General features: G+C 45.3%; 2 protein-coding genes across 2 annotated transcripts in view; both read left to right on the forward strand.

The window, feature by feature from the left end:
- The window catches only part of LOC309550900 (3-galactosyl-N-acetylglucosaminide 4-alpha-L-fucosyltransferase FUT3-like), a 1,045,386-nt gene that overhangs the window by 756,159 nt on the left and 262,265 nt on the right, over positions 1–26,962 (forward strand). The window lies entirely within an intron of this gene.
- On the forward strand, positions 2,266–4,016 carry LOC309550899 (E3 ubiquitin/ISG15 ligase TRIM25-like). Its single transcript, XM_082251284.1, has one exon. The coding sequence runs from the start codon at positions 2,318–2,320 to the stop codon at positions 3,929–3,931; it is 1,614 nt and encodes a 537-aa protein (XP_082107410.1). The 5' UTR covers positions 2,266–2,317; the 3' UTR covers positions 3,932–4,016.

Here is a 26,962-nt window from a genome sequence, read left to right on the forward strand (position 1 = left end):
ATTCTCAAGTGCAAAAAGATGTAAATAGACAGCGCAAAACAGTATTGAATGTGAATAATACACAGAAAAAAATTATAATACACAGAAAAATTGTAATTGTATATCTACAATATAGAACTCTTAAAAGTGCACCGTGCAATGTTGCAAAAATGTGCAAAAAAGCTGATATGTAGAAAACGTATAAATATAAAACTAAAAATAAATAGAATAAGGTGCCAGTCCAGGTAAAATAGTTCAATAAGATCTCAATAGATGGTTAGTTGTAAACAGTCCCAAATGGGTCCCACGAAAGTGCTGGAGTGCCAGGAAGAAAGTGCACAGTCATGCAATCGTTTCGGTGCAGTGAGAAAGTGCCGGTCCTCCCCCTTTGGGTATTCACTTACCGGACAAAAATGACCTCTATGCTGTACAGCTATAAAGGTCGACAGAGCTTATGTCCTAGTAAGGAACCAACTGCCACACTTCTCCAACCCAGGTATTTCTCCAAAGATACAAGTACCCCGATGCATGTAATGGAGAAAGGATGCTCACAATAGTGTAAATCTGATTAAGAAAGTGTTTATTGTGCAAATTCTAAAATACAAACTCACATTTCGTAGCTAATAGTAAGGCATGTAGTACAAAGGTCTCGTCCTTCCTAGCTGTTTGGTGCCGATTGGACGCTCCGTGGTTACGGCGTGCGTTCCACCGCACCGGAAGTGACGTGTCTCTAAGGCGTAGACCGGAAATTGCGTCAACGCGTTTCGCCCTCCTCTTCAGGGGGTTTTCACAGACGTATAAACTTTCCAAAACGTCTCCTGTCGTTATTTCCATACACTGCCTTTTATGTGGTGAATGAGTAGGGGTACAGTGTACCCCATACCCATTCACATAGGGAGGGGGTCCGGGATCTGGGGGGGCCCCCTTGTTAAAGGGGGCTTCCAGATTCCGATGAGCCCCCTACCCGCAGACCCCCACAACCACCGGCCAGGGTTGTGGGGATGAGGCCCTTGTCCTCATCAACATGGGGGCAAGGTGCTTTGAGGTGGGGGGTGCAGAGCTCCCCCTGCCCCAAAGCACCAACACCCCCCCATGTTGAGGGTATGTGGCCTGGTGTGGTCCAGGGGGGGTGGGGCCGCTCACTCGTCCCCTCCCCTTTCCATGCCTGCCGGGCTGCATGCTCGGATAAGGGTCTGGTATGGATTTTGGGGGGACCCCACACCGTTTTTTCGGCGTGGGGCTACCCTCAAATTCCATACCAGACCCGAAGGGCCTGGTTTGGAACCTGGGGGGGACCCCCACGCATTTTTTTTCCCATTTTTGGCGTGGAGTTCCCCCTCAAGATTCTCACAGTGCAGGTCGTGCCGCAAGTCCGATCCGACTTGCGGTGCGACTTCCATTCAAATCAATAGGCTCCCATAGGGAACCATTGATTTTGAATGGAAGAAAAAAAACGTATAACGTGGCTGAACGTAGGTTCATCACGTTCATCACGTTCAGTCACGTTCGGCCGCGTTTCTGCGTTTGAAACGCCGGGAAACACACGTTCGAACGCAAATAATTGCGTTCTAAAAAAGTCCCTGAACGCAACTGCCTGCAAATGACTGTAAACGACCATGTGTACATGGACAGATAAGATAACATGGAGCTGCGTTCAGGGGCTTCCGAAAAAAACGCCCAACTGCTCCTAAACGGTCATTTCCAGCGTCCCGTGTACATGGACCCTAAGCCTATTGGGCGCTGATTTCAACAGTAGAGGTCGATCCAGGATTCACTGCGGCAGATTCTGCCCTCTGGGGGAAGATACAAGCCCTTATGTGCTATTGGCCAGGTTTCCTCCATTGTCCAATGAGAGCCCTCATTGGACACAGTGAGGAGACTCCCCAAGCTCAACAGGCATACCTGGAAACACATGACAGCCTAGCTGAATGATCAGGCCCCTCTGATAAGCAGACAGGGCCATATAAAAGCTTTTTCCTAGCACCTATCTACACATGCTTTTCCAGATCTTTGTCTCTAGTGCTTCCTGTAGTGGTCAGCTGTACCCTGCATTAAAGTACAATCTCCATGCACACCTTTATCAAACATGCAGGATGCACAGAGGCTTCACGATTCCAACCATTTAGAATATCCCCATTCATGACAAACAGATCAGCAGGAAAGCTGTATATCTATAAAATCTTGGACAGTGTGATCATCAGATCTCCCTCCTCCCTTCACTCCCTCTTGTTCTGCACACAGAGACGTATCAATAGATCCTCCTCCGACCCCCTCCCTTATGACTCCCTGCCTCTGACACACATCTGCTTAGTTTTGTTTCTCTCTTCTGCAGTCAGCGATGGCGTTCTCTGATGCGAGGAAGGAGCTGGACTGTTCCATCTGTCTGAACATTTATACCAATCCTGTGACACTGAAATGTGGACACAACTTCTGCCAGGACTGTATAGAAGGTGTTCTGGATACACAGGAGGAGTCTGGAGTTTATTGCTGTCCTGAATGCAGAGATGAGTTCGAGGAGCGACCTGAACTGGGCAGAAACACAACACTGCGCAACATAGCAGAGAGCATCCGATCTACCGAGCCAGAGAAGAAGGAGGAGGAGGGGAAGAACCAAAAACAGATCTGTACGTACTGTATTCACTCTCCTGTACCCGCTATTAAATCTTGTCTGCTGTGTGAAGCTTCTCTCTGTGATGACCATCTGAGAGTCCACAGCAAATCATCCCAACATGTCCTATCTGACCTCACCACTCCGCAGAAGAACAGAAAATGCTCCGTCCATGAGAAGATCCTGGAGTATTACTGCATGGAGGACTCGGCCTGTCTCTGTGGGTCCTGCAGGCTGCATGGAGACCATCAGGAACACCAGGTGGAGGCACTGGAGGAGGCCTCTGAGAAGAGGAAGGAGAACCTGACCAATGCTTTGCAGAAATTGGTAAAAAAGAGAGAGGAGATGGAGAAAAGCATCAAGAGTCTGCATAAATTCAAGAAAAATGTGCAAGACAGTGCAGACGGTGTAACCAAAAGAGTCGCCGTCATATTCAAAGACATCAGGAGAAAACTGGACATCCTGGAGAGAAGAGTTTTTATTGAAATAACCAGGAAGGTAGATAATGTTTCTTTTCCCATCTCAAACTTAATCCAGGATCTGGAGATAAAGAAGGACGAGCTGTCCAGGAAGATGCGTCACATTGAGGAGATACGCAACATGACCGATCCATTGAGTGTTTTGCAGGAATCAGACACAGGTGACTTGTGTGACACTGAGGATGGAGATGAGGAGGACAAAGCAAAACGAGATAAACTCCTTCATGGTGGGGGGGATCTGATTGCGACTGAGATCTTGCCCCTATTACATGCAGGACTTTTTGATATGGTAACAGGGGTAAATAAATGGATAAATATAGCAGAACCTGCCGAAATATCACTGGATGAAGACACAGCTCATAATAGTCTATATATTTCAGATGAGGGGAAGACGGCATGCAAGATAGCTGGAAACCTAAATCGCCCCCAAACAGAAGAGAGATTCCATGCAATATCAGAACCTCAGGTGTTAAGCAGTGAGAGTTTCTACTCAGGGAGACATTACTGGGACGTAGATGTTGGGGGATCATCACGCTGCAGAGTTGGGGTGTGTTACCCCAGCATAGACAGGACATCAAGGCATACAGAGATTGGAGGTAATTCCATGTCCTGGTGTCTAGAAAAATATAGTAATGAGCTATCATGGCGCCATGGCAACAGATCCACTACTTTAGCTCGTAATTTTTTAGCAACCAAAGTCAGAATAAATCTGGATTATGAGGCTGGGAAAATCTCATTTTATGAGTTGGGTATCCCGATCCGACACCTCCACACCTTCATCTGCTCCTTCACTGAACCCCTCCATGCTGCACTATATGTAAAGGAAGGTTGTGTTAAGATATGTAGAGGGAATCAGGGGGTGTGACAAATTGACCTCAAAACTGGTGACATCACTGGCATTCTGATTGGGGGACTTAGGATCATAAATAATCCACATATCTGTAAAATGTCTCTTAGATGTTGTGCTCACCGATATGGTTGCACCAATATAATTTTTTTACCGATGAGTACGTGTACCGATACTTTCGGTCAAGTACTCACCGATACCGAGTACCGGTACCTTTGCTGTGCGATTTGAACCCATACGAAATAATTGGGCTCAAATTGCACTACTAAGAATCGCATTCGATTTGAAGAGGAATTCTAGAAATTCTGGATAACCCTCTGCAAACTTTTATATATCCTTTCTAGCAAACTTTGCAATAAAAAACAGGTTCACAATACATGCCTAAGCTGGCCAACTGTGTCAAAGTAATCCCTCTTATGGCCAGTCCTACTCTGCTCTGCCAATGCAAATGCTCCAATGGACACAATGCCAACATGGGGAAAACAAACACAAAATGGGGGAGAGCTACTAGGTTCAGGTCTGGTCATTGACCTGCATTGCAACAGTAACAAGATACATCATCTGCATGGTCATAGTGTCTGCCGGTGCTCACAGGGCTGGAGGAGATTTATAGGCGGTCTGCCCCCAAGCTGACTACACTTCCGCCTTATACTCATGTGTGCGCTCCAAGCTGGTTTACAGGGGTCCCAGAACTGCCTACATCTCCTTCAGCCCTGTACGCACCGCAATCAGCCGTGGATTTCCATCATTGGCGGACACTATGACCATGCAGATTTGGATTTGACGTATTACAGATATGCACTTTTAACATGTGAGTTGTTTTAACATTTTTTTTATTAAACTGTTTGCCCCTTAGCTGTACTTAGCTGGTGCTTCCCTGTCTTTCTTTACTGGTTTCACAGAGGAGCCGTGCAGGAAACCAGATGCGATTTGGACAGGAATTACACCACATTCCTCTTCTAATCGCATGCAGTGCAATTTGGAGGGTATTGGTTTTTGGGTATTTGAGCATTTGCACGAGTACGATTCTGCTATCAGTGCAACCCTAGTCATGTTAGATGGCAACAGAATCGTATTTATGGACAAAATTCTACAGAGCTCTCATATTATTTCTTGCTCACTGCTTTTCCTTGAAGCTTGCACAGAGCTGGAGGTTCAGTGGGAGACAGCCACTGCAATGTTTTAGCATTAGTGCTCCCTCTCTGGTGAGATCACTACAATGAATCCTTTGTACTGATAAGGGGTCGAGTATTTTAAGGGATGAATTTGGTTGGCAGACCCTTTCAATTCTCGCTCACCTTTACTGAAACACACACAACCCTTATCTATATCTACTGAACAGAAGCAGATAAGAAATAACAGCAATAACACTTGATGCAATTCATTCAATGTATAGAACTGACATAGATGAGATTGTTTCTAATGTTAATGTGTGTTATGTTCATTTCAGGACAAAGTAACAGGTTCTCTTATATCTCACCTTTACTGCTACTAATACTTTCCTTGCTTGTGCTACTGGTAACTTTGCCTTGATTGCATCACATCAAGTATAACTATCCTAATATATCGCCATTATACACCATTCTGTTACAAGGGCCGGCACTCCCGCTAGGCAAACTAGGCAGCCACCTAGGGTGCAATGCCACCTAGGGGCCCACTGCTGCCTAGCCTAGGGAGGGTGCAGACCGGCTCAGATGGATGGATCATTCATGTGTAGTTCGCCGGCCTGGCGGCATCCGCCGAGATAGTGCTGACTGTGTGTCACTCACTGTGCATTGCTTGCTTTGCAGGCCTAACACACAGACACAGCAAATGGTCATCTCTGCAGTGCTGTCTGTGCGCGAATTGGATTGGTTCATGACCTTTGCCGCCGCCAGACCCGGCCAATCCAGACCGGGAATACGATGAGGCTGCAGCCTGGCTGCCAGCAGTGTGCCGGGACAGGTGCCGTGCCAGGCACTTCCAGCCAATGAGGTGCTGGACATGGGTGCGGCATGCCTCAACTGACGTCACGTCATTCCCTCCTCCAGTCCTATCAACAGCAGAGCAGAGGAGCCCGCAGTCCCTGGCTGTCCCACACGGCGTGGAGCTGAGAAGATAAATACAGTATATGGGGGGTTGGAGTGCAAGTAGCTGGTCTTGCCTAGGGCGCAAAATAGTCTAGCTCCGGCCCTGTCTGTTACAGTGTATCATTATCACTATTCTAAAGTGTCATCTATTCTGTTACAATGTATTGTCACTGTTCTAATGTATCATTATTATGAACAATTACTGCTCTGCTGTATCACTATTATAATCGATAACTATTAATAAGGAATGTTATTCAAATGCATCACTATTATCATCACTAATCTAATGCAGGGGTGTCAAAATCAATTTCATTGCGGACCGCATGAGCATTATGGTTGATCTCAAAGGGACGGTTGTATCTGTTGTGACAGAACCGTCCCACACTGTGATTGAGTGCTTCCATCAGTATACCGCTTCCTCCAGTCTGAACATAGATATCACATTTTATAGCCACCTATTGGAACTAAGAACTAGGCGAGACTAATTTAGCTGCATAACTGGAACTCTTTATTGAACAAGAATACAGGCTTTTTATACACTACACACGCAGGTGAGACTGATCACATTATCATATGCGAACACAACTGTGTACAGAAATATAATTAACACTATAAACAATAAGTTAAATACATAACTAGCAGCCTGGACAATCAGGGATCTCATTCCAGGTCAGACTTGCTGGCATCGATCTCACAAAGTACACTACACCTTATTACAAGTGTAAACACGTTCCCTAATAGTTTGCTAGCAGACAATAGGTGTGTTAAGTAGAACAATTAACAATATAAACAGTGATCTCCCCCTCCTCAGACTAGTAGGCAACAGACTATAGCGGGAGACCTACTTACAATAAACACATTATGGCAGGGGACTCCAGTGGCTTGATTGCATTACATTAACATCTACAATCATTGCTGGTTTGAGGCATAGAGGCTCCAAATATGGATATGGAACCTCCAGTTCCCAGAGTCTGTGTTTTGGGGAAACATGGACTTGATTCAGAAACAAAACCACTGCATGGATACCCCCCCCCCCAGGCATACACCTTCCAAAGAGTAGTGTTCCCTTAAGTGCCAGGGCCCATAGTCAGTGGGTAAGAGGCTTGCTCCCAGTCCTCTCCAAAAGCCCCTGTCCTGGCTAGGTCTATCACATCTGTAGGATTGTATACATTTATGCAGGGCTTGTTCTTTTCAGAGATTAGGTGCAGGAACTCAACCATGCCCCCTCTGCCGAACTGCATTGAATAGTTTTTGTTGCCAAATTGCACAGTGGGAGCATCTTAAAGGGGCAATATATATCAGGAGTGTGCTATGTGCAAAGTTCAGGGATGCGCTATGTACAGAGTTCAGGTGTACGCTACGTAAATAGTGCAGAGTTCAGAGGTGCACTGCATACCACGTTCAGGGGTGCACTATGTAGAGAGTGCAGAGTTCAAGGGTGCACTCCGTACAAATGACAAAGTTCAGGGGTGTGCTATGTGCAGAGTTTAGTTGTACACTGCAAACATAGTTCAGTAGTGCATTACATCCTGAGTGCAGGGTTCAGAAGTGCACTATGTAGAGAGTGCAGAATGTAGCGAATCCCCGGTTATAGAAAACCATGGATGTGAGTTGCCTTTGTCCCTAAATGCTGTAAAAAAACAAGAAATTCCCCCTGGGGATGGGACTATATAGGCAACCACACTTACAAAATGAGTAAAAAGTATATATTTATTAGTGACATATAAAATAGATCATTAATTCAAACTATACAAGAGATAATGACTAGTGATGTTGCGAACCTAAAATTTGCCGTTCGCAAACGGCGAACGCGAACATTGACAAATGTTCGCGAACCAGCGAACCGCCATAGACTTCAATAGGCAGGCGAATTTTAAAACCCACAGGGACTCTTTCTGGCCACAATAGTGATGGAAAAGTTGTTTCAAGGGGACTAACACCTGGACTGTGGCATGCCGGAGGGGGATCCATGGCAAAACTCCCATGGAAAATGACGTAGTTGACGCAGAGTCGGGTTTTATTCCATAAAGGGCATAAATCACCTAACATTCCTAAATAGTTTGGAATAACGTGCTTTAAAACATCCAGTGTGTGTATACGATCAGGTATGATGTTGTATCAATCAGGTAGTGTAAGGGTTACGCCCGCTTCACAGAGACAGACCAAACTCCCCGTTTACAACGCAAACAACCGCAAACAGACCAGAACCGACCAAAATGGGACAGGAACTGGGCTTTAAGGGTTAGGGTTAGGTTTAGTGTTAGGGGCTAGGGTTAGGGTTACGGTGAGATACTTAGGGTTAGAGTTAGTAACCCTACCCCTATGCCTCTAACCCTAACCGTCTAACCCTAAGCACTAAAAATAACCCTAACCCTAGCCCTATCCCTAATTCTAATTTTTTAGCGTCTGGGGGGTCTAAAAAGTGTACCTGTGAAGTTTCAGCTCTGTAGCATGTCCGGAACCAGAAAAAATTACCAATTAGGGTTAGGGCTAGGGTTAGGGTTATTTTTATGGCTAGACTTAGAGGGTTAGGGTTAAGGTTAGAGGGTTAGGGTTATGGTTAGAGGGTTAGGGTTAGGTTTAGTGTTAGGGGATAGGGTTAGGGTTACGGTGAGATACTTAGGGTTAGAGTTAGTAGCCCTTCCCCTACCCCTCTAACCCTAAGCCTCTAACCCTAAGCACTAAAAATAACCCTAACCTTAGCCCTGACCCTAACCCTAGCCCTAACCCTAACTCTAATTTTTTTTCTGGTTCTGGACATGCTACAGAGCTGAAACTTCACAGGTACACTTTTTAGACCCCCCAGACAATAAACCACACAAAAAAAAGTTCTTAAAAATTGTCCTTTTTGATAGAGAGCCAATTATTGGAAAAATTAAAAAAAAAAAAAAATTTCTTTGGATTTAGTGTCTGGGGGGTCTAAAAAGTGTACCTGTGAAGTTTCAGCTCTGTAGCATGTCCGGAACCAGAAACAAATTACGAATTAGGGTTAGGGCTAGGGTTAGGGCTAGGGTTAGGATTAGGGTTAGGGCTAGGGTTAGGTTTAGGGTTAGGGTTATTTTTATGGCTAGGCTTAGAGGGTTAGGGTTAAGGTTAGAGGGTTAGGGTTATGTTTAGAGGGTTAGGGTTAGGTTTAGTCAATAGGGTTAGGGTTACGGTGAGATACTTAGGGTTAGAGTTAGTAACCCTACCCCTCTAACCCTAACCTTCTAACCCTAAGCACTAAAAATTACCCTGTAATACTATCAGCTGGGCTTCCATTATGCCCCCAATTACCTTTCAGGAGGGATGGGCCACCTCCAGGCTCACCTGCCCCCTATCTATCCATTAGCTTGCATGTGCTCCCACTGTGGAGACTCTTTAAAATTCATTAGAGTTAGGATTGCAGGTAACAGGGAGCCTTGACGTGGCCCTGCAGCTTTCACATGCGTTTGCAAATGTGTGCTAACTAAACCCCTGTATTGACGCAAACTGTTAGACAGGCCAATTTGGTTGGTAAGCAGACTGGTTGGCAAATTGAACTGGGAATTTTATCTTTGTTTGTTTCATGTGCGTTGCCCTTCCATGTGTTCTTTGCTATGAAGGCCAGTTATAGGTGGGGGCAGAGGCCATTTTCTTTGTTAAAAATTACCCTAACCTTAGCCCTGACCCTAACCCTAGCCCTAACCCTAATTCTAATTTTTTTTCTGGTTCTGGACATGCTAAAGAGCTGAAACTTCACAGGTACACTTTTTAGACCCCCCAGACAATAAATCCAAAGAATTTTTTTTTTTTTTTTAAGTTATTTTTTTTTTTTTTTCAATAATTGGCTCTCTATCAAAAATGACAAATTTTAAGAACTTTTTTTTTGTGTGTGATTTAGTGTCTTGGGGGGGGGGGGGTCTAAAAAGTGTACCTGTGAAGTTTCAGCTCTGTAGCATGTCCAGAACCAGAAAAAAAAGATAATTCTTCAGTAGAGCAGGGATGGTGGGAACCCCTTTTACACCTATATGATCTTTTTTTTCTGGTTCTGGACATGCTACAGAGCTGAAACTTCACAGGTACGCTTTTTAGACCCCCCCCCCCCCCCCCCCAGACACTAATCCAAAAAAAGTCATGCCTGCCACCGTATATATCAGTGGTGGGTGGGCAGTGGCACTGCAGTGGGCACAGTACACTCTGTGGACCTGACAGTCACTGGCACCCAGGCAACTGCAATTATAAAAAAAATATATATATTTTTAATTTGCAAGCTGCTGTGCCACCGTATATATAACAGTGGTGGGTGGGCACGCAGTGGCACTGCAGTGGGCACAGTACACTCTGTGGACCTGACAGTCACTGGCAGCCCAGGCAACTGCAATAATAAAAAATATATTTTTTTTTCAATTTGCAACAAGATGCTGTGCCACCGTATATATATCAGTGGTGGGCAGTGCACTGCAGTGGGTACAGTACACTCTGTGGACCTGACACAGCACTCACTGCAATTATGACAGAGGAAAAAAAAAATATTTTTTAAAATGCAAGGTACTGTGCCTGTGCCACCCGAAATGAGTGTGGTGTGCACACAGTACAGTCTGTGGTGGGTCTGTGGCCTCTCACACACAGCGGGCAGGTAACTGCAGTGCACAATATATATATATATATATAAATACTCAAATACCAACCCTCAAAAGGGCTTTTGGGGACAATAGATATATATATATATATCCAAAAAAAAACTCAAATACCAGCCCTAGGAAGGGCTTTTTGGGGTGCTGTCCTTACAGCAGGAGTGTACCAAGAACACTGGCTAACAACAAGACCGGGAACACTGACTAACTGTCCCTAGCTATAACAGCAGCAGCAGCACTTTCCCTGCTCTCAGTAACACAGAAATGATCTAAGATGGATGCTGCCCTTGCTTATTTATAGGAGGTGGGAGGATGTGGGAGGGAGGTATGCTAAATTGGCCTGGAATGTGTCTACTGACTGTGAGGTTCAGGGTCAAAGTTTGCCTCAATGATGATGTATAGGAGGCGGACCGAACATCGCATATGTTCGCCCGCAGCGGCGAACGCGAACATGCTAAGTTCGCTGGGAACTGTCCACCGGCGAACAGTTCGGTACATCACTAATAATGACAAAAAACACAATGTAGTACAGAACATACACGAGGATACATAGGTATGAAACCATGGGTATAAACATGAAAACACATATAATGTGCATTGGTATATGGTGTTAACCACCAGTATGTGGCAAAAATGTGGAAATCCTCCAAGCAGACGTGTTTCAGGCAAGAGTGCCTTTCTTCAGGGGTACATGAGTGGAGAAATTTGATTTCCAGATAGGTGTGAAAGGCGGCAAGAGAGTCGCAAACAGTTAAGATCAATAGGGATTGGTACGGATCTGCTCTGAGTGATGGTATATGTGGACAGAGCTTGCCCGCAAAGGGGGCGGGCAAAAGCCACACTTTCCCCCGGGATTCCAGCAAGGATCCCAACTGCTAAGGTCAGTGCGTTGTCCCTTTTGGAATATGCTGAGGGGTCTGTGTCTGTATCAGAGGGCTTTAAAGTAATCCTGCAGTCAGATGCAAGAGAGGACAGGCAAAGCCTTGTCAGCTGGCTAGAGCTCCAGAAGATCCACAACAGAAACAGTGGACCTTAGCCGGAAGTCTAGGATTGTAGGGCCAATGTGCAGAGGTCAGGATACAGGAGAGGACGGGTGTAGCCTTGTCAGTGTGGCCAATGCTCCAGAGGATCCACGGAAGACACAGTGGACCTCGGCCGGAAATCTGAGTAGTAGGGCCAATGTGCAGAGGTCAGAGTACTGAATGAGGTGAGTGGGTGAGTGAGGTCCAAAGCCAACAGCAGCGACCTCGCTGCTGTTGACTTTGGACCTCACTCTGACCTCTGCACATTGGCCCTACTACTCAGATTTCTGGCCGAGGTCCACTGTGTCTATGGTGGATCCTCTGGAGCATTGGCCACACTGACAAGTGATTATCCTCATGTATGTTCTGTACTACATTGTGTTTTTTGTCATTATCTCTTGTATAGTGTGATCTTATGATCTATTTTATATGTCACTAATAAATATATACTTTTTACTCATTTTGGAAGTGTGGTTGCCTATATAGTCCCATCCCCAGGGAGAATTTCTTGTTTTATGTAGAGCTCAAGGATGTGCTCCGTACAGAGTTCAGGGGTATGCTATGTGCAAAGTTAAGGCGTATGCTACGTACATAGTTCAGAGGTGCACCACATACTGAGTACAGGGTTCAGGGGTGCACTATGTAGAGATTGCAGAGTTTAAGGGTGCACTCCATACAAAGTACAAAGTTCAGGGGTGCGCTATGTGCAGAGTTCAGGCATTCGCTACGTTCATAGTTCAGAGCTGCTCTATGTACCGAGTGCAGAGTTCAGGGGGAGTGCTACGTACATAGTGCAGAGTTCAGAGGTGCACTACATACCGAGTGCAGGGTTCAGGGGTGTGCTATGTAGAGAGTGCAGAGTTCAAGGGTGCGTTCCGTACAGAGTGCAGAGTTCAGGGTTCAGGGGTGCACTACCTACCAAGTGCAGAGTTCAGGGGTGCACTACGTACCAAGTGCAGGGTTCAGGGGTGTGCCACATACAGATTGCAGGGTTTAGGGATGTGCAATGTAGAGAGTGCAGAGTTCAGGGGTACGCTATGTGCAAAGTTAAGGCGTACGCTACGTACATAGTTCAGAGGTGCACCACATACTGAGTACAGAGTTCAGGGGTGCACTATGTAGAGAGTGCAGAGTTTAAGGGTGCAGTCCATACAAAGTACAGAGTTCAGGGGTGCGCTATGTGCAGAGTTCAGGCATTTGCTACGTGCATAGTTCAGAGCTGCGTTATGTACCGAGTGCAGAGTTCAGGGGGGCGCTACGTACACAGTGCAGAGTTCAGAGGTGCACTACATACTGAGTGCAGGGTTCAGGGGTGTGCTATGTAGAGAGTGCAGAGTTCAAGGGTGCGTTCCGTACAGAGTGCAGAGTTCAGGGGTGCACTATGTACCAAGTGCAGGGTTCAGGGGTGCACTATGTACCAAGTGCAGGGTTCAGGGGTGTGCCACATACAGAGTGCAGGGTTTAGGGATGTGCAATGTAGAGAGTGCAGAGTTCAGGGGTGCGCTGTGTACAGTGCAGAGTTGAGGAGTGAAATACATAAAGTGTGCAAGGTTCAGCTGGCTTTTACAGGCAGTCCACAATTCATCTACCCCCCCTCCCCCTGGGGGCAAGGACCACACGAAATGGCATGGGGGACCCGAATCAGCCTGCGGCCTTGTGTTTGACATGGGATCTAATGTATCACTATTATAATCTATCACTATTACTATGAACTGTATTCCAATGTATTACTATGATTATCACTAATCTAATAAATATGAACGCATGGAGAAATTTCAGTGAAATTGATGATTTTGATTTTGTGTTTTCAAAATGTTTTGGTAAATTAGCCCGTAATGTCTCTGTATTTTCATTTAAGGTACTAAGGTACCAGCCTATTGGGGAATGATGCCAGGGCTGGTCTCTCATTGATCAGGGAAAACGTAATATGACGTACAGTAAAACCTTGGTTTGAGAGTAACTTGGTTTAAGAGCGCTTTGCAAGACAAGCAAAATTTTCAAATAAATTTTGACTTGATATACAAGCGATGTCTTGATATACAAGTAGCCTCAAGTTACAGCTAAGTATAAAAGAGAAGAGAGGCGCCTCTAAGTGTAGCAATATGGTTACATTTAATGAAGGTACAACATTTAGCAACTCACATGGTTGATGATTGGAACAGGCACATCTAAGGATGCAGGCATCCGGGGTAAAGCTGTCCACATAGACCGTCCTCCTCACCGCCATCTACGTCATCTCTTCCATGCTGCCCCTCGCTTTCAGATCGCTTTACTGCAGGGTGGTCTTCCCGGTCAGGATTACAGACTGGCAGCCGGCGGTGCAGAAGATAGTCTATGTGGACAGCTTTACCCCAGATGCCTGCATACTTAGATGTGCCTGTTTTATTCATCAACCACGTGAGTTGCTAAATGTTGTACCTTCATTAAATGGAACCATATTGCTACAATTAGAGGCGCCTCTCTTCTCTTTTATACTCTGATGCTCCTGCTGGATTTTGCTTCTAATCCCCTTATGGAAGCGGCTATTTGTGGATGAACATTTTATGCAACCTATGGCAACGCTATAATCTTTTTATATGGGCTATAAACTGAAGGACTTATGAATAAATGGTTGTGGAACGAATCATCTGAGTTTCCATTATTTCTTATGGGGAAATTCGCTTTGATATAAGAGTGCTTTGGATTACAAGCATGGTTCCGGAACGAATTATGCTCGCAATCCAAGGTTTTACTGTATTTCCGAATCGGGCCACGCAGCGGCACGATCTGTCACCGGCTGCATGCACCAGACACAGTCAATGATTGATCACTGTACCAGCCTGCTGCCGGTACCAAAAAAGATAAGTGCTGGACAGCACCCCCTTTCCTGCGCTCGGAACCTGGTCCTCAGGCTGTCTCAATCCTGGAACTCGTACTGATATTAGGCATCCATGATGGCTAGGCTTTGCTGCCCCTTACAACCAGGGTGGTCGACCAGACACTGAAAATACAAAGCAAAAGAAGGGCGCACCAGCCTAGCGCATTATCCTCAGCAAGTTTATTTGGATAAAATTGTTTAAAATCAAATACTCACAAACAAACATGAAGTTCAGGCACATCAATTCCATACACCTGCCTCCTACCAGAGGATCAACGTCTTTACTGGAAGACGTTGATCCTCTGGTAGAAGGCAGGTGTATGGAATTGATGTGCCTGAACTTCATGTTTGTTTGTGAGTATTTGATTTTAAACAATTTTATCCAAATAAACTTGCTGAGGATAATGCGCTAGGCTGCTGCGCCCTTCTTTTGCTGCCGGTACCATATGATTGCTCACAGCAGATCACATGACAGTTGTAAACAATGGATGGCTTCCTTCAGGCCATCCATTGTGTACAATTGTGTTGCTAGCTGTCATTGGCCACAGTGATCACATGGCACAGACTGGGCCAATCACGATCCATTTGTGGCATGTAATCAGCTGTGGCCAATCAAAGCTAATCTCAACAAAACAAACTGAATCAATCGATTTCATTCGGTAAAATGCTTGCATATAGCAATAAAATTCATTGCTATATGCAAACATAATGTGTTAAAAAATAATAAAAAAAATTATAAAAATGTGTGTATATACTGTATATATACACAATATATATATATATATATATATATATATATATATATATATATACATACACACACAGTATACAGTATATACTGATAATTTTTCAGTGTTTAAAAAAAATTTAAAAGAAAGAGAAAATAGAATAAAAACTAAAAAAATAGAAAAAAAAATATTAGATTTTTTTTTTCCAATACTGTCACCAATCAGTGCCCCTGATTACAGCTACACCACTTATATGATGATGCTGTACTGCACTGGTGACATTTTTTTTTTTTTCATTTCTTTATTTTCCAAAAAATTATGACAAAAAATGAAAACTTCAAAAAACTCACCATGCCTCTTACTAAATACCTTGGACTGTCTGCTTTCCAAAAAGGGGTCATTTGGGGAATATCTGTACTGTCCTGACATTTATGGGCCATAAGAAATTAGATAGTACATCAGGATTGATCGATTTCCAGATATATATATACCATAGTTTGTAACTTGCCTACACAATAAATAATAAACACTGATTTGGGTTATTTTCACCCAAGAAATGTAGCAGAATACATTTTGGCCTAAATTCATGAAGAGCAATTATTTATTTGCAAACGTTTATAATGGAAACAAACAAAAATGTTGTTTTTTTTATTTGAGCGCCGGTTCACATTACCGCGATGCTACTTCGGGTGGTGACCTCCGAGGTCGCGGTGCGAGCAGCGCGCCGCGACCTCGGAGCGGCCGCCACGGACTTCATAACATTGAAGTCTATGGCGGTCGCCTCCTGGTCGCCCCAAAGAAGCTCCGGACCCTTTTTCTAGGTCGGAGCGACTTGTGTCGCTCCTATTAGAACGGGTCCGCAGCTTCCCTATGGGAGGCGACCTGCGGCGACCTGTGAGGCGACCAGGTCGTCTCACAGGTCGCCCTAGTGTGAACCGAGCCTAAAAATGTCAGTCTTTTTTTCGTTTATTTGGCAAAAAAAAAACCTGGCAGTGATTAACCTTCCTAGCGGTATTCCCGAGTGTGACTCGGGGTAAGATTTTAGTGCCAAAAGCGGTAACCCCGAGTCACACTCGGGGTAGCGCTAAGAAGATCGCTGGATGCTGGAGGAGGTTTTACTTACCTTTTCTCCGGGATCCAGCGATGTCTGCGGGCGGTGTGCGGCGGCGGAGCTTCCTCCCGATCGTCTACGAGCCCCGGCTTCCGTCTCCGGCGACGTGACGTCCGCCGGGGGGTGGAACCGGCGGCAAATTCAAATGTAAAATGCACCAAACACACTGATACCGTTCAAAATAAAATAAAATCACATTAGTTTGCCCCCCAGTGCCCTTTCCTGCAGTTTTACTGTACTTTTTATGTAAATATATGTATATATATATATATATATATACATATATATATATATATACAGTATATATATATATATATATATATATATATATATATATATATATACATATATACATATATATATATATATATATATATATATATATATATATATACACACGTGTATATATATACACGTTATTCTTGTGAATGAGCAGCCCAAACCAACTGTATACATTATATATATATATATATATATATATATATATATATATATATATATATATATATATATATATATATATATACACGTATATATATATATATATATATATATATATATATATATATATATACATAATATATGTGTATATATATATATATATATATATATATATATATATATAATAAATGTATACAGTTGGTTTGGGCTGCTCATTCACAAGAATTACTTGCAAAATAATAACACCACGGTCAGCACCTAAAATCCAAAAGAATCATACCGCCAGGGAGGTTAAATACCACCAAGAGAAAGTCCTAGTTATGGGATAAAATAATAAAAATTTAGTTTGGGTACAGTGTTGCATGACGGCATAATTGTCATTCAAAGTGTGACAGTGCTAAAAGCTGAAAATTGTCCTGGGCAGGAAGGGGGTGAAAGTACCCAGGTTAAGTAAGCATTTTTTTTACAATCCATCCCGGGAATTAAATTGTCACACCTAGTATATGTATCATAGTTGAGAATTCAAAGTTAGGGACCGCATTTATCAGAGATGCCTTGGCGTGACAGTGCGGTTGTATGTAAATGTATGCAACACAGACCGATTATGTATTTATTCATTTTACTGGCCATCTTGCACAGTTGTGTATATTACACCTTTGCCTTTCTGCTGGTCAGAGCGGCTGCCATATTTGCTTTTTTGTCATGTCATATTCACCTCATCAATGCCGCCTATCAGTGTCCATCAGTGCCACCTATCAGTGCTGCCTACCAGTGTCATTGCCGCCTATCAGTGCTCATCAATGGCGCTTATCAGTGCCCATCCATGCCACCTATCAATGATCATGAGTGCCACCTATCAGTGTTCATCAATGCCGCCTATCATTGCCCATCTGTGCCACCTATCAGCGCTCATCAATGCTGCCTATCAGTGCCCACTGGTGCAGCCTATCAGTGCTGATCAATGCTGACTATCAGTGCTCATCAATGCACCATATGAGTGTTGTAAAGAAAAACAGCGCTTGCAAAAACAACAACCTCAAAACATCATATACTCAAAACAAATATTAAAGAAACAATATAAAGTGCACGGTGCTAAAAAACATAGATACGTGAAAACCTCTCCAGTGAATAAAGGTGCACAAGTGCTTATAATTTAATCAATAAATAGATATAAATAAAGTCCAAATCTTATGCGGAAGAATGATCAACAGTATTAAAGTGCTGAAGTGCTGATAACACCTAAATTGCTGAGGTGCTGTGGTGCAAAAAATCCGTGCAGGGTGCCTTAGATCCCTGCAAGAGCCGCACTCACCAGATATGGTGGACCCCTAATTGGGGTCAAAACAGCTGAGAGATTTGAACGATAACAGGGGACCACAGTCACCACCAGAACTGCCTTATCCTCTGGACACAATTCAGGTCAGCAGCGGACACTGTTGGACTCAAGCGGAAGGAGTAGACCACATCGTGAAGCCAGTAGGTAAAGGGGTTTTTTATTACAGCAGGGCTTTTTTTCTCAGATAATAGGCGCAGGAACTCCCCCGTTTTAAGTCACCTTGTGTCCTTGCCCCCTACCCACCTCTGAGCACTGACCCTTGGTTCCACCCCCTACCCAGCTCCTAGTACAGCCCCTTTTGGAGAATATAGGGTCAAGTATAATTTTGTAGTATGGAATTTGATAATGATAACAAGAAAAGCAATACAATAGATCTCCGCAGCCAGCAATAGACCCCCCTCCAGCAACAATAGACCACCAGCAGCAACAATAGATCTCCCAGCAGCGAGCATCAATGGACTCTCTAGCAGCAAGCATCAATGGACCCCTCTATCAACATCTATCAACAATAGATTGGCATGCAAAAATAGATCCCCTCCAGCAACAATAGATCCCCCAGCAGCCAGCATCAGAAGACCCTCTAGCACACCCGAGAACCCTTTGCCATGGCATACATTCAGTACTGGAGGTGCCGGTTCCCCCGCGTTCCCGCTGGAAAAAAGGCCTGAGTATAAAATCTACTTACAAATAGGATGTAATCATATCGCATGTGGAGGAAAAAGGCTGAACGCCGTAATACACAATGACTTCCGGGAATGCTCGCGCATGCATTCCACGGGACCAGGAAGTGACGTCAGCTGTCTCTGCCGCACCGGAAATGTCTTTGAAAATGCCCTAATGGGAGGGCGAAACACGTCGACGCATTTCCGGTGCGGCAGAGCCAGCTGACGTCACTTCCTGGTCCCGTGGAATGCACGCGCGAGCATTCCCGGAAGTCATTGTGTATTACGGTGTTCAGCCTTTTTCCTCCGCATGCGATATGATTACATCCTATTTGTAAGTAGATAATATACTATAATAAAAAACCCTTTTTCTACTGGCTTCACGATGTGGTCTACTCCTTCCGCTTGAGTCCAACAGTGTCCGCTGCTGACCCGAATTGTGTCCAGAGGATAAGGCAGTTCTGGTGGTGACTGTGGTCCCCTGTTATCGTTCAAATCTCTCAGCTGTTTTGACCCCAATTAGGGGTCCACCATATCTGGTGGAGGGATCTAAGGCACCCTGCACGGATTTTTTGCACCACAGCACCTCAGCACTTTGGTGTTATCAGCACTTCAGCACTTTAATACTGTTGATCATTCATCCGCATAAGATTTGGACTTTATTTATATCTATTTATTGATTAAATTATAAGCACTTGTGCACCTTTATTTACTGGAGAGGTTTTCACATATCTGTTTTTTAGCACCGTGCACTTTATATAGTTTCTTTAACCACTTAAGCCCCAGAGGATTTGGCTGCTCAAAGACCAGGGCCTATTTTGCGATTCGGCACTGCGTGACTTTAACGGGCAATTGCGCGGTCGTGCAACGCTGTACCCAAATGAAATTTGATGATTTTTTTTTCCCACAAACAGGGCTTTCTTTTGGTGGTATTTGATCACCTGTGCGATTTTTACTTTTTGCGCTATAAACAAAAAAAGAGCGACAATTTTGAAAAAAATAACAATATTTTTCACATTTTTTTATATGAAATTCCCCCCCAAAAAATGTAAAAATCTAAATTTTTTAACATTTTAGGCCAATTTGTTTTCCGCTACATATTTTTAGTGAAAAAAAATCGCAATAAGCATATTTTGATTGGTTTGTGCAAAAGTTATTGCGTTTACTAACTAAGGGAAACATTTATGTAATTTTTATTGTTTTTTTTTTAACGAGTAATGGCGGCGATCTACGATTTTTTTTTTGCGGGACTGCGACATTGCGGCGGACAGATCGGACCCTTGGCTGACATTTTTGACACTTTTGGGGGGACCAGTGACATTACTACAGTAAACAGTGCTATACATATGCACTGTTACTGTAAAAATGAGACTGGTAGGGAAGGGGTTAACTTTAATAGAGAGCAAGGGGTTAAGTGTGTCCCTAGGGGCGTGCTTCTAACTGTAAAGGGGTGTGGCTTTTGATGTAACCATAGAGACATACGATCCTACATAGCAGGATCATATGATCTCTGCAGTTACACCAGGGAGAATGACAGGCGGCTTTGTTTACATCAGCAGTCTGCCTTTCTCCCTCTGCAGCGGGAGATCGTGAGTGACCGGCGGACATCCGAGCCGCCGGTCACTCGCGCGGGGATGCCCGTGAACGAGCGGGGGCGGGAGCGCGCCTCCGGCGGCGCGCGCTCGCCCCCTATTGGCTTGCAGGTGAGTGACGTACCCATACGTGGTTAATATTTGTTTTGAGTATATGATGTTTTAAGGTAGTTGTTTTTGCAAGCGCTGTTTATCTTTACTACACTTTATATCCGGTATTTTTTGCCTGGTGAGCAGCTGCTGCAATATTCCACTTTTTATTTCATTATAGCACACCTAGCATGGGTTTAATTAATACATTTACATATGAGTGTTGCCTGTCAGGTGCTCATCAATGCCCATTAGTGCTGCCTATCAGTGCTCATCAGTGCCCATCAGCGCGGCCTAACAGTGCCACCTATCAGTGATCATCAATGCCGCCTATTAGTGCTGCCTATCAGTGCAACCTATCAGTGATCATAAATGCCGCCTATCAGTGGCCTTTAGTGCCGCCTATCAGTGCTCATCAATGCAGAGTATCAATGCTCATCAGTGCAGCCTATAAGTGCTGAATATCAGTGCTCTTCAATGCCCATAAGTGCAGCCTATCAGTCCCACCTATCATTGTTCATCAATGCCACCTATCAGTGCAGCTTATCAGTGCTAATCAGTACCCATCCATGCCACCTATTAGTGCTCATCAATGCAACCTATCAGCACTCAGTGCTGCATATCAGTGCTACCTATCAGTGCACACTAATGCCGCCTAACAGTGCTCATCTGTGCCACCTATCAGTGTTTATCAATGCTACCTATCAGTGCCCATCAATGCAGTCTATGAGTGCTGCCTATCAGTGCTCACCAATGCCAATTAGTGCAGCCTATTTGTGTTGTCTATCAGTGCTCATCTGTGCCCATCTGTGCCACCTATCAGTGCACATCAATGCTACCTATCAGTGCAGCCTATCAGTGCTCACCAGTGCCCATCTGTGCCACCTATTAGTGCTCACCAATGCTGTTGATCAGTGCCCATCTGTGCCACCTATCAGTGCCCATCTGTGCCACCTATCAGTGCAGCCTATTAGTGCTCATCAATGCCGCCTGCCTCCTTTAGCAGGGGTCTGAGCTGAGAGCATCTCTCTCGTACAGCTCAGAGTCGGCCTGGCATTGACAGTTCTCCCTCCTCCCTCTTATGGATGGGAAAGGAGACACCGCGGGAAGTGTGAAGCTAAGGAGCTGCATTTGATCAAGGAAGCACACTGCCCGCGGTGCACACAGGAGGGGAGGGGCAGGGAGAAGGAGCAGATTGGCTGTCTCCTTTCCCCTTCATGCGAGGGAGGAGGGAAAATAATCAATGCCGGCCAGCTCTGAGTTGTATGAGAGAAACCCTCTCATACAGCTGAGAAACCTGGGACTAGCAACCCCGCCGGGGCCCCTCACAGTGGCGGAACGCCAGGGCCTGGTTGCAAGTGCGACTGTTGCGACTCTGGTAGTTCTGAAACTGGTGGCAGGGTGTTGGTCCATCTGGTGACTCACGATGTCTGCCAATGCTTATTGAGTCCGGGATGTGGTGAGATCATGACATTCCTCTTAAAACAGAGGCGTAACTCAAACCTTCAGGGCCCCAGTGCAAGAAAGCATGATGGGCCCCGCTGACCCCCCCCTTCCATCCGAGCCCCAGGCTTCCAATTTTGGGATGGCGTCCATGGACATGCTCCTAGAACCACCCCTACTGTGTGCCCACTGCATGCATCCAGCGCACTTTGTGACTGATGTGTCCTTTGGATGATCACAGATCACAGTATACGGCCAATCACAACGGCCCTCTACCATGTGATCAGCTGATCACATGTAAACAGACTTGCTGGTTATCGGCAGTCCTTTCCTCCCAGGCTGTGTCTGTGTGAGGAAATGAGAGCTGTTACCAAGCAAGACTGTCAGTACATTGTTTACACTGATAATAAGTGCATCCTATCAGTGCCGCCTATTAGTGCCCATTAATGCCACCTATCAATTCTCATCAATGCCACCTATCAGTGCTGTCTATAAGTGCTCAGCAATGCTGCCTATCAGTGCCCATCAATTCCACCTATCAGTGTCACCTGTCAGTGCTCATCCATGCCACCTATAAGTGCCCATCGGTGTCACCTATCAGTGCTCCTCAATGCCGCCTATCAGTGTCCATCAGTGTCACCTATCAGTGCTGTCTATCAGTGCTCATCAATGCCATCTATCATGGGTAATCAATGCCCATCAGTGCCACCTATCAGTACTTATCAATGCTGCCTATCATTGTCCATCCGTGCCACCTATCAGTACTCATCAATGCTGCCTATCAGTGCCCATCGGTGCAGCCTATGAGTGCTGCTTATGAGTGCTCATCAATGCCCATCAGTGCTACCCATGGTGCATCTTATCAGTGCTGCCTATCAGTGCTCATTAGTGCCCATCAGTGTGGCCTAACAGTGACAACTATCAGTGATCATTAATGCCACCTATCTGTGCTTATCAATGCCGCCCACCAGTGCCACCTATCAGTTATCATCAATGTACATCAAATAGTGCAGTGCTAGGAACATCTAAATTAAATCATATATTCAGAAACCGATGGTGCAGCGTGGTTAGCAACTAGACCAAACAGAGGTATATATAAAAACATGAGTCCATTAAATCTAAAATAGGCGAATCCAACATGCAAAGATGGTAGAAAGTCCAAATCAGAATAAAAATCCCAATTTAAAATCGCGGCGTCCCGCAATGGTAAAAAACGAGCCGGCGTCCTGGGGGCGTGACAAGCGCGATGTCCGGAACCTCCCCGGACAGGTTCCGGACATCGCGCTTGTCACGCCCCCAGGACGCCGGCTCGTTTTTTACCATTGCGGGACGCCGCGATTTTAAATTGTCTGCATGCTTGTACCTACCAGTATGTAAGTAGAACTTTGAATAAACTTGATGAATTTGCCACTACTGGATTACGCTATGATTTCCTTTATTCCCTGCATACCGCCATTTACACTGGAGTCATCCCTCTATTTGTGACTGAGCGAGATGTCTTGGGAGATATAGGAATATATGGAGGTGATCCAGGTCTACTGAAGTGGAGGAGAGAGCCCATCCCAAAAGGGTTATTACCTCATGCCTGAGTGGCCTGTCCATTAATTTGGAGGCCCATTATTTGTGGTAAGCAGCCACCTTATTCATCTATACGGGTGTTTTTCCATCTCTGCTCACCGCATCTTGGGATCTTTATTCTGATTTGGACTTTCTACCATCTTTGCATGTTGGATTCGTCTATTTTAGATTTAATGGACTCATGTTTTTATATATACCTCTGTTTGGTCTAGTTGCTAACCACACTGCACCATCGGTTTCTGAATATATGATTTAATTTAGATGTTTCTAGCGCTGCACTATTTGATGTACATTTGAGTGGGATTTCTATAAGTCCAGTGTTCTAGCTGCTATCTCTCGTGTCATTTCATATGATTTTTTTGCCATTTTATTCTCCATTTTCATTGGGCGCAGGATTCTCCCCTTGATTTCAATAGTTATCATCAATGCCACCTATCTATGGCCATTAGTGCCGCCTATCAGTGCTACCTATCAGTGCTCATCAATGCCGCCTATCAGTTCCCATCTGTGCCACCTATCATTGCTCATCAATGCGCCTATCAGTGCTCATCATTGCCCATTAGTGCCACCTATCAATGCACATCAACCAATCATCAGTGCACATCAATGCTGCCTATCAGTGCTCATCCGTGCCACCTATCAATGCCCATCGGTGCAGCCTTTGAGTGCTGCCTATCAGTGCTCATCAGTGCCGCCTATGAGTGCTTCCTCTCAGTGCTCACCAATGCCCATCAGTGCAGCCTATCGGTGCAACCTATCATTGCTCAACATTGCCGCCTATCAGTGCTCATCAGTGCCCATCTGTGCCACCTATCAGTGCTCATCAATGCCGCCTATCAGTGCAGCCTATGAGTGCTTCTTATGAGTGCTTATTAATGCCCATCAGTGCAAACTATCATTGCTTATTAATGATGCATATCAGTGCTTCCTATCAGTGCCCATTCACGCAACCTATCAGTGTTCATCAATGCTGCCTATCAGTGCTACCTTTCACTGCACATCAATGCTGCCTATTAGTGCTCATCCGTGCCACCTATCAGTGGTCATCAGTACCACCTATCAGTGCCCATCGGTGCAGCCTATGAGTGCTGCCTATCAGTGCCCATCAGTGCAGAGTATGAGTGCTGCCTATCATTGCTCATCAATGCTGCCTATCAGTGCTCACCCATGCTGCCTGTCAGTGCAGCCTATCAATTTCCATCAGTGCTGCCTATCAGGGCTCACCAGTCACCAGTGCACATCTGTGCCACCTATCAGTGCTCATCAATGCCACCTGCCTCCTCAACAGGGCTCCAAAGCTGAGAGCATCTCTCTCAAACACCTCAGAGCCGGCCCGTCATTGACAGTTCACCCTCCTCCCTCGTACAGATGGGAAAGGAGACATCACAAGAAGTGTGAAGCTAGGGAGTTGCATTTGATTAAGGAAACACACTGCCCACAAGGGGAGTGGAGGGGAGGGGCAGGGAGAAGAAGCAGATCGGCTGTCTCCTTTCCCCTCCATGCAAGGGAGGAGGGAGAACTGTCAATGCCAGGCCGGCTCTAAGCTGCATGAGAGAGAACCCTGGAACTAGCAACCATGCTGGGGCCCCGACAGTGGCAGGACGCCAGGGCCTGGTCGCAAGTGTAACTGTTGTGACCCTGTTAGTTCCACCATTGCTTCCATGTGGGATTGAGTAATGAGAAGGAGGGGGATGACGAGGTAGTAGACTGTACCTAGCATAACAGGGTGGTAAATGTACCTGTAATTTGGATACCACATGAATAAAGAGACACATGATTCTTCACCACAAAGCTTGGTGGGAGAAGTACATCAGTGATACTGGTCAGAACCTAAAGGCTTACACTCCCTCCCTTTTCAACTCTCCTTTACTTTGCAAGATTCTCCATCTGCATCCTTTGCAACATCTGCGGCCTCAAGCAGCGCAAGATTCTCCATCTGCATCCTTTGCAACATCTGCAGCCTCAAGCAGCAAGCATGGAAGTCTTAAAAGGGCTTTCAGAGTCATACCTTACACATCAAGCAGGGAAGAGGATAGGACCAGGCAGAGTAGAGCTAAACGTAGGTTTGAACATTTCTGCAGGCATCCAGGGGTATGTTTCACTCATCCCAAACCCCGGGAGTTGTAAATGTATGGGGTGAGATCACAAGGCCACTTTTTTCCTCAGCCTTATTAAGGACTTGGGGTGCTCTGCTGCAGGCAATTTGTGATAAATGGGCCGATTCATGCTGAAATGTCTGCAAAATGGTCTCAAAATATGAAAGAGAAGGACTGTTACTGGTTCTCCATCCTCTGGGATCCCTGATACAAAAAAAAATGGCAAATATCATGCTGTTTTTCAAGAGGTAGTAAAAAATACACCACTTGAAATAGTTTGTGAGGAAGGCCCACTTTGCCCCTTTTCCCGAGAGGGGAAAGATCCCCCCCCCCCCCATGGACAAAATGCCTCCAATGCTCAGCCCATTGAAAGGAGGAGCAGCAGTCGTAGTAACTGCCTTCGCAATGCTTTAAAATAATTTTAAAAAACACATTGGCAAGACCGGACTGCTGGCAGCAGTCACAGGCAGCATCTCAACCATATGAGATTGCAATTCCTGGTGTCTGTGTGAGGGATGGATACAACTTTTGAACTGATGACCCCATGGACTACTGGTGGGAGGTTGCACAGTATGCAATGGAGCTGCTGGCTTGCCCTTCGGCCAGTGTATTTTCATAGAGAGCATTCAGTGCACTGGGTTGTTGTTTTGTGATAGAGAGATGACTCCACCTATCCCCTGACACAGTTGACCAATCCTGGATCAGCAATAATTACAAAAACCCCTGATCCTAACATTTTTGCTTGGAATGTAGCCTCTAAAATTGATTATACCTTACTCTTTTGAAATATCCTGACATCTCTGCTGGCCTGCCACCATTACCAACTCATTCCACCACTGCCCTGCCTTCCACCATTTCCAGCTCATTCCATCGCTGCTAGTCTGGTACCATTACCATCTGCTACTATTGCCAGCACCTTCCACCACTGCTGACCTGCCACCATTACCAGCTCATTCCACCACTGCCCTGCCTTCCACCATTTCCAGCTTATTCCATCGCTGCTGGTCTGGTACCATTACCATCTGCCACTATTGCCTGCTCCTTCCACCACTGCTGACCTGCCACCATTACCAGCTCATTCCACCACTGCCCTGCCTTCCACCATTTCCAGCTCATTCCATCGCTGCTAGTCTGGTACCATTACCATCTGCTACTATTGCCAGCACCTTCCACCACTGCTGACCTGCCATCATTACCAGCTCATTCCACCACTGCCCTGCCTTCCACCATTTCCAGCTTATTCCATCGCTGCTGGTCTGGTACCATTACCATCTGCCACTATTGCCTGCTCCTTCCACCACTGCTGACCTGCCACCATTACCAGCTCATTCCACCACTGCCCTGCCTTCCACCATTTCCAGCTCATTCCATCGCTGCTGGTCTGGTACCATTACCATCTGCCACTATTGCCAGCACCTTCCACCACTGC

The sequence above is a fragment of the Pelophylax lessonae genome, assembly GCF_965119305.1.
Source record: "Pelophylax lessonae genome assembly, chromosome: 3".
NCBI classification, from domain to species: domain Eukaryota; kingdom Metazoa; phylum Chordata; class Amphibia; order Anura; family Ranidae; genus Pelophylax; species Pelophylax lessonae.